Here is a 13,676-nt window from a genome sequence, read left to right as displayed (position 1 = left end):
TTACGGGGGAGGAAAGATTGAATTATTGCACAAACATGGGTGACTCAGACATCAACCTTTATGGTATAAATTGAAAGTAATGCATGAAAGGGAAAAACTAATTATAGCATTGCAACAGCATTTAGACATATAATGCTTCACAATGCTCTACAGCCCTCTCTAAGTGATTTACAGAGTAACCCTATTGGCCCCAACAATCTGGGTCCTCATTTTATCAACCTCAGAAGGATATAAGGCTGAGTCAACCTTGAGCCTGGTGAGATTGGATCTGCCAAATTGCAGGCAGATAGCAGTCAGGAGAAGTTGCTCGCAGTACTGCATTCTAACCACTGTGCCACCATGGCTCTTAAATTAGAAATGGAAAGAGAAGATCCATATTAATTAGCTTAAATATCACAATCTAACCTTGTGAATACAAAGCTATGTTTGATTTATAACTGATCAGGGATTTTAACTTTAAATTTTACACCTATATAGTAATGCTTGACTTACAGCCCATTCTTGAATTTGCAATTGCGATACCAAACCCCATGGTCACATGATTGCAGTTTGGGTGCTTGGCAACTGGCTTACATTTACAATGGTTGCAGAGTCTTGCATTCGTGTGATCAAATCTGCAACCTTCCCAGCCAGCTTCCAACAAGCAAATTCAATTGGGGAAGACAGACTTGCTTAACGACTACATGATTCACTTAACAACCATGCAATATGCTCAAAGACTGTGGTGATTTGCATAATGACCGTGGTAAAAAAATGCTCATAAATTGGATCTGGTAACATGATTACTCACTTAATGACCACATTACTTAGTGACCCAAATCCCAGTCCCAATTGTGGTTGTAAGCAGAGGACTACTTATATATCTACAATCAGAGGTGGTATTCCGCAGGTTCTGACCAGTTCTGGAGAACTGGTAGCAGAAATTTTGAGTAGTTTGGAGAACCGGCCAATACCACCTCTGTCTGGAGATTTTACAGTATCCTTCCCCTGTCACACCCACCAAGCCACGCCCATAGAACCGGTAGTTAAAAAAAAAAAGAATCCTATCACTGTCTACAATACATAGTCATGGCTAGTGAATAAAATGCACTAGTGACCTATTCAGTTTTTTTTTTCCTCTTGAGAAATTTCATAGGCTAGGTAATAGAGCATGGGGCAAGATTGCTGGATTTGTAGATCATATGCCGAATATTAATACAGAACAAAAAACTGAATGTCCAAAACAGAGGTGTCATGGTTTTTTTTCATTCTGCATTGATGAAATCCCATCTTGAGTACTGTTCTAATTTGAGGCATTGCAAATAAAGCAGGAACCAGCATCAGACAATAATCAGGGAAGAAACATTTCCATCAAGACACAGTCAAGGAAAAATCAGGTCCCAAACAAGCTATATCAAGGTTCAAGGTTGACTCAGCCTTCCATCCTTCTAAGCTCAGATTGTTGGGAGTAAATATGCTGACTCTGTAAAACCACTAAGAGAGGGCTGTAAAGCTCTATGAAGCGGTATATAAATCCAAGTGCTATTGCTATATATAAACAATCAGCAAACTTCACTCTCTCGTGACCTGATGAGGTTGCCTAGGTTGGTAGCAAAGCATCTAAGATGTCCCATGCTCTGTGGTATTTGGTCCTAAGGCATAGTTGGAAGCAGCAAAACATAATGATATAATTTTCCCCACAGTTACTCATGACCAAATAGGAGAAGACTAATCAATAAGTCAGCCCCAAAGTCAAATGCAAACCAACCCAAATCAAGGCTATATGGAGGATAAATGAAATGACTGTAAAAATTAATGGCCAAAAAGATATGCTTCTAGACATGAATTAGTCTCAAGAGATTTTTATATAGTTGTTGCCTGTAATTGCCTCTTTCTTAGCTAGAGTTCATTAAGTCTATTTTGGCCAGAAGACCGTCTAGGTACATTGAATTAAACGACTAAATCAAATGGTGTTCATCAAAGCCTAGGGCAATTCAGACACGCTGGATTACTTTTTTTGTTTGTTTGTTTCCAAGTCATTCTCATTTACAAGTAAGATTTTGGTGCCTCTCTGTTTTCTGATATTCAATTTAAGGGAATCCACAGGGGATCCAAAAAGTCAAAATGTCAGCCCTGTGCCTTTTTGTGTGCCTCTCACATGAAAGAGCTGTGCTTTTATCTCAGCAATCATGCTACCAACTGTATTTTGTACATCTTTTATTTCTACAGCTCATCAAGTTTTGCAAGAAGATATATAATACAGTATATAAATTTGTATAGTAGTATAAGTTAGTATATAAAGTTATATAGTATATACTGTACTTAGTGGTATATATCTTCCCTATAGCACAGAGGTCTCCAAACTTGACAACTTTAAGACTTGTGGACTTCAACTCCCAGAATTCCTCAGCCAGGCTTGAGGACCCCTGCTATAGCATATCCAACAGTTACAAATGTTCACCTCAGCTTCATCCTAACACTCATCTTTGATACATTCTCTTATCTTCCTTTAATTCTTGGGGAAGGAACAATTATTATTTCCTGTGTGTGTTTGTGGTTTATGAGTTACTGTACGTGCTGGCCATGTCCATGCCTGGTTTAGTGAAGGGGGGAAAAGTCCTAATATGTCACGTGACTCCACCATGATGACATGAGTTTGACACCCCTGTTCTAGAAGATGTCTATGTTCTAGAAGATTTTTCTTCTGTTCCTAGGCCAGTTAATGTGTCAATGAGCCTGTCACATTTTTAAAATTATTATGGCTGTTTTTGTCCTGTGATCCTTTTATTAAATTATGCTTTGTTAGTTTGTTTTCATTGTTTTAAATTTTATATTGGATGCTATAAGACATCCAACCATCCTTCTTTTGAAGTGAGTGGCTGTAATAAAACTAATTACAATAATATTCTTATTGGTGTCAATATTTTGGTACTGAAGTAAATAAATACCAATGGCTTTGCTGATGTCTTTCAAAAGTATCGTTGCTGTATATATTAGAAGGTGAGCTTTCTTTTCCTCCCAAAGGCTTCGGATCAGTTTTTTTTCAAAATATAGGGCCTAAACCATCATTCCACAGATAATAGTCAACATAAAACAGCATCAATTATGATGTATCCAAGGAAATATATGATTAAGGCAGATCCGAAGCACCAAATGGCCTTGACTGAATACATGTATTCAGTCAAGAGCAGAGTACAAGAGAGCTAGGCGGGGGGATGAGATTGGAGAATGGTGCTAGAAAAATTACAGGGCTAAAGAAAATACAATTTGCAGTATCAGGAAGTGAAGTATTTTGTTTAGCATATCAATGACCAAGCTGGTAGTGATTGCTCAAATGTGCTTGTGTAATGAAGGCAGCTGCAATTTTATCTAGTACATTGGGCAACCTCTCAGAGTGTTTCCACCTGACAACTATCACCTATAAAATAGATGAGGTTTCTCTGTTAATTATATATTTGCCACCTGCCCTCCTTTATATTCTTTTTTTTTCTCTGTGTAACAGATTCCTACAGGGCTAACAAAAATATATATTGTACACATATTCTCTTTCTTATCTCCAGAGGGCACTAAGTAGTGTTGAATTGGAGAGCAATGAGGATTATGCAGTCTGCGATGGTAACCATCCGTCAAGGCAGAAGTTGCTTTTGAGTGGTTGTGAGTCACAGATGATTAAATAGGAGTGTTTTCTCTAGATGGAAAGTATAAAATCCAATGCAAGCCTATCTATCTTTCTGTCTCCAATTCCTGCTCTATCCTTATCGATGAAGCTACAAGATCTGTCCTGGCTGAACTGGGAGTCCCAAGACAAAGTAGCAGATTGCAAAGCCAGCTGTATTAAATCCACAAGAGGGTTCTTTTGAAAGGGACTCTCAAATTGCCACTTTTCCCTTCTTTAAAGAGATGTCTCCTCAAATTCCTGCATTTGCTGTTTGCTCAGATTCTACTGGCACCAAAGGAACTAACTTCTTTGGATTGATGGATTCAGAAGTCTGCATCAGATAAGGAATTTTTCTATGTTTTCTTTTTTTTAACAACTGATCTCATTGAATAAAGGATACATTACATTTTATCTTTTGAAGGATTTTCCCCATAAATGCATGTAAACCTGAATTTCTGCTCTTCACGATGAACTCCACAGCACCCTGGGTTCTGAAGTTTCAGCCCATCTTGTTTAATGCCACTGAAGAAGTCAATCACTCAGTTTTTGGCAGAGGAGGACATGAGTTCTGTGAGCAAGTCTTCATCAAAGCAGAGGTGTTTTTGTTACTTGGAATCATCAGCCTTCTCGAGAACGTCCTGGTGATCCTTGCAGTGATCAAGAATGGCAACCTACATTCACCCATGTACTTCTTTCTCTGTAGCCTGGCTATGGCAGACATACTAATGGGGATGTCCAATGCCTTGGAAACCCTCATGATTGCCATCCTGAGTGGTGGCTACTTAACCATCGATGACCACTTCATCCAGAACATGGACAACGTTTTTGACTCCATGATCTGTATCTCTTTGATTGCCTCCATCTGCAACCTTTTGATCATAGCAGTTGACAGGTACATTACCATTCTCTATGCGCTCCGGTACCACAGCATCATGACTGTGAGGAAGGCTCTGGTGCTCATTGGGATCATCTGGACCACTTGCATCTTTTGCGGCATCATGTTCATTGCCTACTATGAGAGCAAAACGGTCATTGTCTGCCTCATCACCATGTTCTTCACCATGCTCTTCTTCATGGCCTTGCTTTATATTCACATGTTCCTGTTTGCACGCTTACATGTCAAGCGCATTGCAGCGCTCCCGGTGGATAGGCCCCCCCACCAACCCACCTGCATGAAAGGGGCAGTCACAATTACTATTCTGTTGGGTGTCTTCATCATCTGCTGGGCACCCTTTTTCCTCCATCTTATCCTCATCATTTCTTGCCCCACCAACCCACACTGCCTTTGCTACACTTCTCACTTCAACACCTACCTGGTTCTTATCATGTGCAACTCGGTCATTGATCCTCTTATATACGCTTTCCGGAGTCTGGAGATGAGAAAGACCTTCAAGGAAATTGCTTGTGGCTGTTACAGCATAAGCACAGGGCAGTGCATGCTCTAAACTCAACCCTACACTCACCTTCACACCTTCCAGGTGATGACTGCTTGAAGTGAACACGGCTGCAGTCTGACCAGTCTGGAAAGTGTAATATTGGGGAAGACATGAAATGGTTAAACGCTGAAGCAAAAACTCTAAATACCTTTTTCCAATTACCAGCTGCTAGCAGTGATCCAGGAAAGGAAGAAAAACTGGGAGAAGGTACTTTTTTTTTTTCCTTCTCCCTTCTTCCTGTTGTCTTTCAGCAACAAAAATGTCTGGCACTATTGGCAGTGGTAAGAAAAAGAACACTAAACTCAGAAATACTGGGAAGGAACAGAAAAACGTACCCTTATTGCACTTAAAGGAAGTTCCATATTTTGAATATTCAGCAGGACTATTTAGTGTGATACAAGAGGAAGATGTTCAACAGATGCACCACACATAACATACGCTTGGAAAACTCTTCTCAGCTAACTACATAATTAGCTAAAACTGTAGAAGGTGAGTGTGAGTCTGACACAGAAAACTTGCCGTTCTCCACACAAATGATTTGATTCATTGACGATTGATTGATTTTTATAAAGCTGCAACTCCAAGTGTTGAAACCCGTTCTTATCTACGAATAAGCTCTTCGACATTTAGAAGGAGCGCTGCCCTTTATTTGGCTTTTAAATTTCCCTGAAATCAGACGACCTTCTGTTTAGGACCGCACTTTAATCATTGTTTTTATTCACCGGCAAACCGCTTCATTCATGATTATTTTAAGCGCCTGTCGCCAGCATCGTTCTGCTTTACCTAAAGCAGCTTTTTCGTTAGAAGCAAGAAAATTGGCGGCAGAATAGTTTCGACACGAAGTTCGAGCTCTTAACGGAGCGTTTTGATTTTGTTCTCAGAGGGCGGGGGGGAATGAGACGCGCACGTAGCTCAGTCCTTGCTTCTCTCCGGGCTCAGCGTTCAACTGGAAGGAGCCTGCCGGGTTGGGGCTGTGGATTATGGGGCCGGGTATTTCATAATTCCCGCCGGAAGCCTGCGAAGGAGAAAGGCAGAGGTGTGTGTGTGTGTGTGTGTTTCATGCTTTCTCCAGTGCGAGTTCCTTTGTCTTCTGGATTTTCCTCATTTGAAACCATTTATAACCATGGTTATAAAATTACCTGACTTAGCAGGGATTTGGACTAGAAGACCTCCAAGGTTCCTTCCAACTCTGTTATTCTGTTATAACTTATGGTTTTTCTCATTGTGTGTATGTTCAGAATTGTGATTTAATAGCAAATGCATACTTTAAAAAATTAAAGACTTGGGTGGATGGAATTGAGGACTTGGCAGTCCATTCAAGGCAAGACATGGGAATGGATTGCAGTCCTTTCCTTCTGAGGTGAGTTTCTGTTTCCCAGTTTATTATATAGTTGGGGATGTCTTAGTAGTCTCTCATTCATTGCAAACCAGGATGATCCATGGAAAGGCAACCTACAGAGGATCTTGAAATGTACTGCAGAAAAGGGCTTTTAAGGAAGTTTCTAAAGATTCATGGATGATATCAAATACTACATATAGTGTCAACATTTCCTGGTTACTCTGTGGATTCAATTTTGGTGACTCGAGTGAAACTGTTCCGTTCCAAATCTGTTGCTCTCAATATACCTTTAGCAGGACAAAAGTATGCCTGTCTGCTCTATGATCGACCACATCGAATTTATTATGACTTATTTCCAGATGTATTGCTTGAGGATGAGAGTGTTATCCAGCCCATCTGAGATTACCAGGTTAGGAAAAAATGATCTATAGTAATGAATGTATCCAGAAGGATCTCCAGATCTCAGACATATAGGGAGATTGGGTTCACAGATTGTATAAAGTGAGTTTTGTTTTGATATCACACACTGTGTTATCGTCTTTGGGGAACTATGCTATATTGATTTAAGGTAAGTTCACAAGAAACCTCTGTTAAGAAAACCAGGGCCTAAGGACAGCCATCTCCATGTGGACTTCAACTCCTATAATGCCTCACCAGCAAAGCCAATGTGGAGAATTGAATCCAAGTTTCTGAAGATCATGCAGATGAATGGCTTTGTGTGATGTGTGCACTTGGTTATTATCATCACCATTTATCTATTTAACAAGAATGTCTCTGGGACAATCAGAACATCAACTGGAAATACCTTACATTTGTTTTATAGTTTGCATTAATTTTGAAAACTAACTGTTATACTTTTCAAACATGTCACCAGTTCATTCAACATGCTAAGTCTAAATGTGGTTTGTTGTTCTTACAGCTTAGCATATTGGATCAATCCAACTGGTTAATTCAAATAAATGGATTTTGGGATAATATTGGTAATCATACGTACTGTGACTTACAAAGGACTTTAAAGTTAATCTGTATATGCTTTTGAAGAGAATATGTGTAGTTCAGCATTGGACTGTGGGGTCCTTGGTACGCTCTGAGCTTGATTGTTTTCTTGCAGATGGTGCACTGATAATGTTACCTAGTTTGGTAATGAAACATCTCTAAGAAAACAGTCAAGGTCAGAGAGCACCACTGTATATGTTATATATACATAATATACATATGTTTGCAGGGAAGATCACTCATAGTTGTCTAGTGGTCTTTTACAGAAACATTACTCAATTAAGTTCTAGAACAGAGCATTCTATTCAGTTTTTGGTATGCCATGTTTCTCTGGAAAACAGCCTGTAAGTAATTATTGTGATAACCAAAATAAAGTAGAATAGTGTAAAATATATGGTAAAAAAAATCTAAGAAAGCATTCTACAACTAATATAACTATTGTATCTGGTTACTTTTACTATTCTTTTAAATTGTTTTAATTTTCCATATGTTTTAATTGTTGTTCACTACTCTGAGGTATATGTATATCCTAGAAGACTTATAAATTACTTTAGTTGAGGATAAAAATGTGTGGTGTTCATGCTAATAAGTGTAAATTTGATTGTTTCAAAGGTTCACAAGCTAGAATGGCTGAGTTCTACAGCACTTCCTTTGACACAAAGTATTTCAGATTTAATCACTGTGTCCTGGCTGGAAAAACACTCAAGAAAATTCCACATAGGAGAATAAAGTATTTGAACACCATATGTCACTTAAAAGTTTCTGTACTCTTGACTGTTGTCTACTTAGTGTGGTATTGTGCATCAGGGTCTTAACTTTTTCTGGTTGTCACTTCTATTTGCCTTTGTCACGACTTTGAATTAATTGCATTTAATGTTCTATGAAATGGCCCTGATGAAGAAGTAATAATGTCTTGAATAAAATGGCCCTGAAATTACCTACCAAGTGTTCTCTGTTTTATAAGACATTAATGGATGGATTAGTAACTAAAAAGACTTTCTTGTGTTCTAGGATGGAAAGTAGTGTAATCATTGAATCCTTCCAGAGTGAACCCAATTACAGCCACATTAGCCCTTGAAATATCTATATTTAGTTTCGGTTTTGTAAAACCTCTTTGCAATCTTCAACAATTATTCCATTTGAAAACAGCATGAATAAAGACGGATATCTTGGAGATGAAAGTCTTGTTGCAAAATTCTGAAGCATCATTGAAGCTCAAATTACTTCTATGCATTAAAACCATTGTTTAATATGAACTAATGGGATCAGAGAGGAGGAAGAGAAACATAGAAACGAAGTGATTGCAGAAAAAAGAGGACCGTTGGGCAGACTGCACACAAAATGGAGGATTAATGGTTTCTTTCTTTGTCAATGCAATGGAAACTACTCTTAAGCACTCCCAGGAAACTGTTCTTTAGATCCTAGGCCAGCTTCTAGGCCTGAAAGGTACCAGGTGGGGAAAAAACAATATTCCTGTTTTCAATAGAGCTGCTACTGAGAAAAGCTCAATCAGACATGTTAAATAGGATCACGGACATAAAGCATGTGGGATTTAAATATTACTCTTTTCTCCCAGCAAAACAGTGCACAGAGAGGAACTAGACCAGGAGTGTCAAACTTGATTTCATTGAGGGGTTGCCTTTGACCTCAGGAGGGGGGATGGTTGTGGCCAGGATAGTTGTGGCCAGCTCGACATCACTTGTGTTGGCGCCTATATTGGCCTGAGGACTCTGCCAGTGAAAATGGGCTCCCAAGCTCCATTTTCTGCTGCGACAGCCTCCTGCAACCCTCTGCCAGCAGAAACAGAGCTCGGTAGGGCCACATGCAGCCTTCCTGAGCTCTGTTTTCACTGGCAAGGGGCCAAGTGAAAGGCACCAAGGGCTGGTCCTTTGCTGTTTCCAGGTTGGCTCCACGGACCAGATCTAAGGACCCCATAGGCTGGATTCCAGCCTGCAGGCCTTGAATTTGACACCCCTGAACTAGACGCTTGGAAAGAAAGAATTGCTAGCCACAATACAATATTTATCACTTATTTCTATGCATATAATAGTCCTCTGTTAATGACAGCAATTAGGAGTGGAATTTCCATCACTAAGGGAAGCCGTGGAAATATGTGAAGTCATGTGGCTATGCCAGTGATGCCAGATCCAGCACTTCTGTTTGCAGTTGTTAAGCAGATCTCGCAGTATGTGGTCCTTGATTTTCTAAGAAAGAATGTTGTGTCTAATCTTCCACCTCTCTGTGAAATCCCCCCTCCCAAATTCCCAGGCACTAAATGTGGCAGCCTCAAAGCTTCCAAGTAAAACATGGCTTCCAAGGCTGACAGGGGGTTGCCATTTGCAACCTCTTGCTTGTTTCCTCATTGATTTTGCTCATCCAAAGCTGGCAGCAATGGTTGCAAATGGTGATCACGGGACTGTAGGACACATTGACATCATAATTGCAAGCTGGTTGCCAAGCACCCAAATCAAGATCATGGAACCAGAGGGTTCCAACTACAGGTAGTCCTTGACTTACAACAGCTCACATAGTGACCATTCAAAGTTACAACAGCACTGAAAAAAGTGACTTATGGCCACTTTCCCACATGTACGACTGTTACAGCGCCTCCATGATCACATGAACAAAAGTCAGATGCTGGGCACTGACTCATATTTATGATGACTGCAGTGTCCTGGGGTCATTTGATTCCCTTCTGTGACCTTCTGACAAGCAAATTAAATGGGGGAAACCAGATTCACTCAACAACTCTGTTACTAATTTAACAACTGCTGTGATCCTCTTGACAACTGTGGCAAGAAAGGTTGTAAAATGACTCCAAACTCACTTATAAACTGTCTTGCTTAGCAACAGACATTTTAGGCTGTCTGTTTTAATGAAATGTTCCTAGATCACTTAGTAAGTTTTGGTCATGATGTAAAACAGATATTGAGGTTCTAAAGAGAGTGCAGAGAAGAGCAACAAAGATGATTAGGGGACTGGAGGCTAAAATATATATGAAGAACAGTTGCAGGAATTGGGTATGTCTAGTCTGATGAAAAGAAGGACTAGGAGAGACATGATAGCAGTGTTCCAATATCTCAGGGCTGCCACAAAGGAGACGGAGTCAAGCTATTCTCCAAAGCTCCTGAAGGCAGGACAAGAAGCAGTGGGTGGAAACTAATCCAGGAGAGAAGCAACTTAGAACTAAGGAGAAATTTCCTGACAGTTAGAACAATGAATCAATGGAACAACTTGCCTCCAAACACTGGAAGTTTTTAAGAAGTGATTGGACAGCCTTTTGTCTGAAGTGGTATAGGGTCATGATGGTGAACCTATGGCATGTGTGCCACAGGTGGCACACAGAGCCATTTGTGCAGGAATGCGAGCCCCAGCCAAACTTACCTGCACTGCGCATGTGTGCACCTCCCAACTGATTTTCAGCCCATCTGAGGCCTTTTTAGGCCTCCCAGAGGCTCAAGGGAAGCTTCTGCAGTGATGAAACGGGCCTGTTTTTCAGCCTCCAAAGGCTGCAGAGGCTTCCCTTGAGCCTCTGGGAGGCCAAAAAAGGCCTCAAACGGGCCAAAAATCAGCTGGGAGGAGCGCACATGTGCAGTGCAGGTAAGGGGGCAGCAGTGGGGGGAATCGTGCGAACATGTGCAGGGGCGGGGGGGTCCGCGCACCTTGCCTTCTGGGCACAGGAGCCCAAAAGGGTTAGCCACCACTGGTATAGAGTTTTCTGCCTAGGCAAGGGGTTGGACTAGGAGACCTCCAAGGTCTCTTCCAACTGTATTAATCTGTTATTCTACAGTTTTCCTATTCTGTTACAGCACAGCACATAAAAATATCTCAGTTACACACCTAACCTATTCCCTAATGAATTAACCCAGTGTTTCTCAAACTTGTCAGCACTAAGTTGTGTGGACTTCAACTCCCACAATTCCCTCAATGCTGACTGAAGAACTGAGAGAGTTGAAATCCACACAGCGTAAACTTCCCAAGGTTGAGAAACATCAGCCTAGCCTATTTCCTAGATTTATAATATATTGAAACATTGACAAACAGACGAGGCTGGGTTAGTCCAAGACGCTGAATCATGAAACACTTTTGTCCAATGAGGCCAACATGGCTGGAATTTCCCCTAAAGGAGCTGAAAACTGTAAGAGGAATTACTTCAACACCAATAAGACCAAGGAGCTTATAGTGGACTATAGAAGGAACAGATCAGACATCCAGCTCTTGCTTATCAATGGAGACCAAGTGGAGCAAGTGGCCAGTTCTAAGTTTCTGGGTGTTACCCTAAAAGAGGACTTGACCTGGGGACCTGGGGTGCCCACGTTGCAGCCCTGGTCAAAAGGGCCCAGCAGAGATTATACTACCTGAGACTTCTCAGAAAACAACAACTGAATGAAAAAACTGCTGGTGACCTTCTACCGCTGCACCATAGAGAGCATTTTAACACACTGCACCTCTGTATGGTTTGCCAATTGCACAGTGGCAGATAGGAAAGCACTCCAGAGGGTAAATGTCATTGCCCAGAAGATCATTGGTTGCCCTCTCCCCTCTTTGGAAGAGCTTTATAGCTCCCACTGCCTTAAGAAAGTTCAAAACATTCTCAAAGATCCATCTCATTCTGGGCACCCTTTTTTTTTTTTTTTTTTTGAACTATTACCATCTGGCAGACTGTACAGAATAATAAAAACAAGGACAAACAGGCTGAAAAACAGTTTCTATCCCAGGGAATAGCTCTGTTGAATTCTACAGTGTTAGTGTGGTGTTGGGGTTTTCAAGTTCAATGTGTGGAGTATGAAGGGTGTGTGTTTGTGTTTATTTTCATGGCACTGAAGATGGTGTTTGATTTCGTTGTACGAGGTGCAATGACAATAAACTAAACTAAACTAAACCTACTTTCTTCTATAGCAAGTAAATTAAGGTAAAATATCTTTGAAGACTTTTAAACATGTATTCCCAGATTTTTTTTGTCACCTGAACTACATTGCTATTTATGGAATAATCTACCAACTGATTTGCCCACTAACACATCAACATTTAGGTCTATTGTCCCTTCCATTTATTTCCTAGGTTCCCCCACAATCCCTCACATCAAGTTATGAGTAAGAAGAGATTGGACAGACATTTGCCTGAAATGGTATAAGTGTCCTGTTTGAGCAGGAGATTGGATTAAAAGACCTCAAAGGTCCCTTCCAACTCTGTTTTTCTGTTATGGTAGGTTGTAAAGAGCAGGAAGAGACATAGAAGTAATTCCTGGCAAACAAATATTGAATAGCTGCTGGTTCAGATATTGCTCTATGGCTGACAGTTTCCTAGACCCTTAAATGTGTAAATATTTGTCCTTATAATACCTTGGTATCTGTAGGAAATTGACTAGAAGACCCATTTCATTCTCATATGAATTTAAAGTAGATTCAGAAAGATTAGGATATTAAAACACTGCTCAAACCAAAGTACCCCCAGTGCACAAATTATAAAGGTATAAGAGAAACAGTCAATTAATATTCACCTCACTTCTGTTGAATTTGGCATGAATATTAATGTTTGTTTAAATGAAATGTATATTTTGCACACTAGGACAGGCATTCCAATCCCAACTCAGAATTAGTTCATTGAATGCATTTCATATTTCCTTTTCATTAGCTAGAAGCTGCAAAGAATTATTCCAATCTTTATACCCATTTTTCCTTTTCTCTCCAACAAGCAACTTCTTGCTCTTGGTGTGTTGTTTGTAGTAGTGTAGAACACTTCAGCATGGGGTATTAGCACATTTCAAAATCAACTATGGATCTCCGTTGTCTCATGCTCTCACCTGTATTCAGCTGCTGAGTATATGTGTGTTTCCTATTGTTATCTTTCCTGCAGTGCACGAAAACTGACCTTCCAATTTGAAATGCAGTTCCAGTTTTTCTGCAGAATTCATGGACAGGCCATTTTTCTGCTGAATGAAATTCTGGCTTAACTTTTGATTCTAGAGCTCATACAACAAATGTGAAGTGATATCCCTAACAGCAAAGCATGGGTAAAATAGGACAATATTTTATATTTTGCATTACATGTGGACAGAGGGACAAATGATCAAAGCGACAGGAATGGGGATAGGTCTGGGTTGAAGCAGTATTTTTCAACCTTGGACACTTTCAGTTGTGTGAAACTGATTCCCAGAAGTCCCTTGGTTTGGTGGGGCAGTTATTATTATTTATTAAATTGGTTCTCCTCCTATCTCATCACAATTATACTTCCCGTAGCTAACTTAACCAGGGTGTAGCAGAGCAAG

The 13,676-nt window shown here is 40.3% G+C and overlaps 1 protein-coding gene across 1 annotated transcript; it reads left to right on the top strand.

The window, feature by feature from the left end:
* The first annotated feature begins 4,104 nt into the window (after positions 1–4,104).
* Positions 4,105–5,082, top strand: MC3R (melanocortin 3 receptor). Its single transcript, XM_026697292.2, has one exon. The coding sequence runs from the start codon at positions 4,105–4,107 to the stop codon at positions 5,080–5,082; it is 978 nt and encodes a 325-aa protein (XP_026553077.2).
* The last annotated feature ends 8,594 nt before the right edge of the window (positions 5,083–13,676 follow it).

The sequence above is a fragment of the Pseudonaja textilis genome, chromosome 3, assembly GCF_049901715.1.
Source record: "Pseudonaja textilis isolate UNSWEBS1 chromosome 3, rPseTex1.2, whole genome shotgun sequence".
Classification (NCBI taxonomy): domain Eukaryota; kingdom Metazoa; phylum Chordata; class Lepidosauria; order Squamata; family Elapidae; genus Pseudonaja; species Pseudonaja textilis.
Note: the sequence above shows the minus strand (reverse complement) of the source record. Positions and strands in the feature narration are given on the sequence as shown.

What these genes read in the sequence shown, in the direction of transcription:
- MC3R (XM_026697292.2), top strand. Translation starts at nt 4,105, where the DNA reads ATGAACTCCACAGCACCCTGGGTTCTGAAGTTTCAGCCCATCTTGTTT.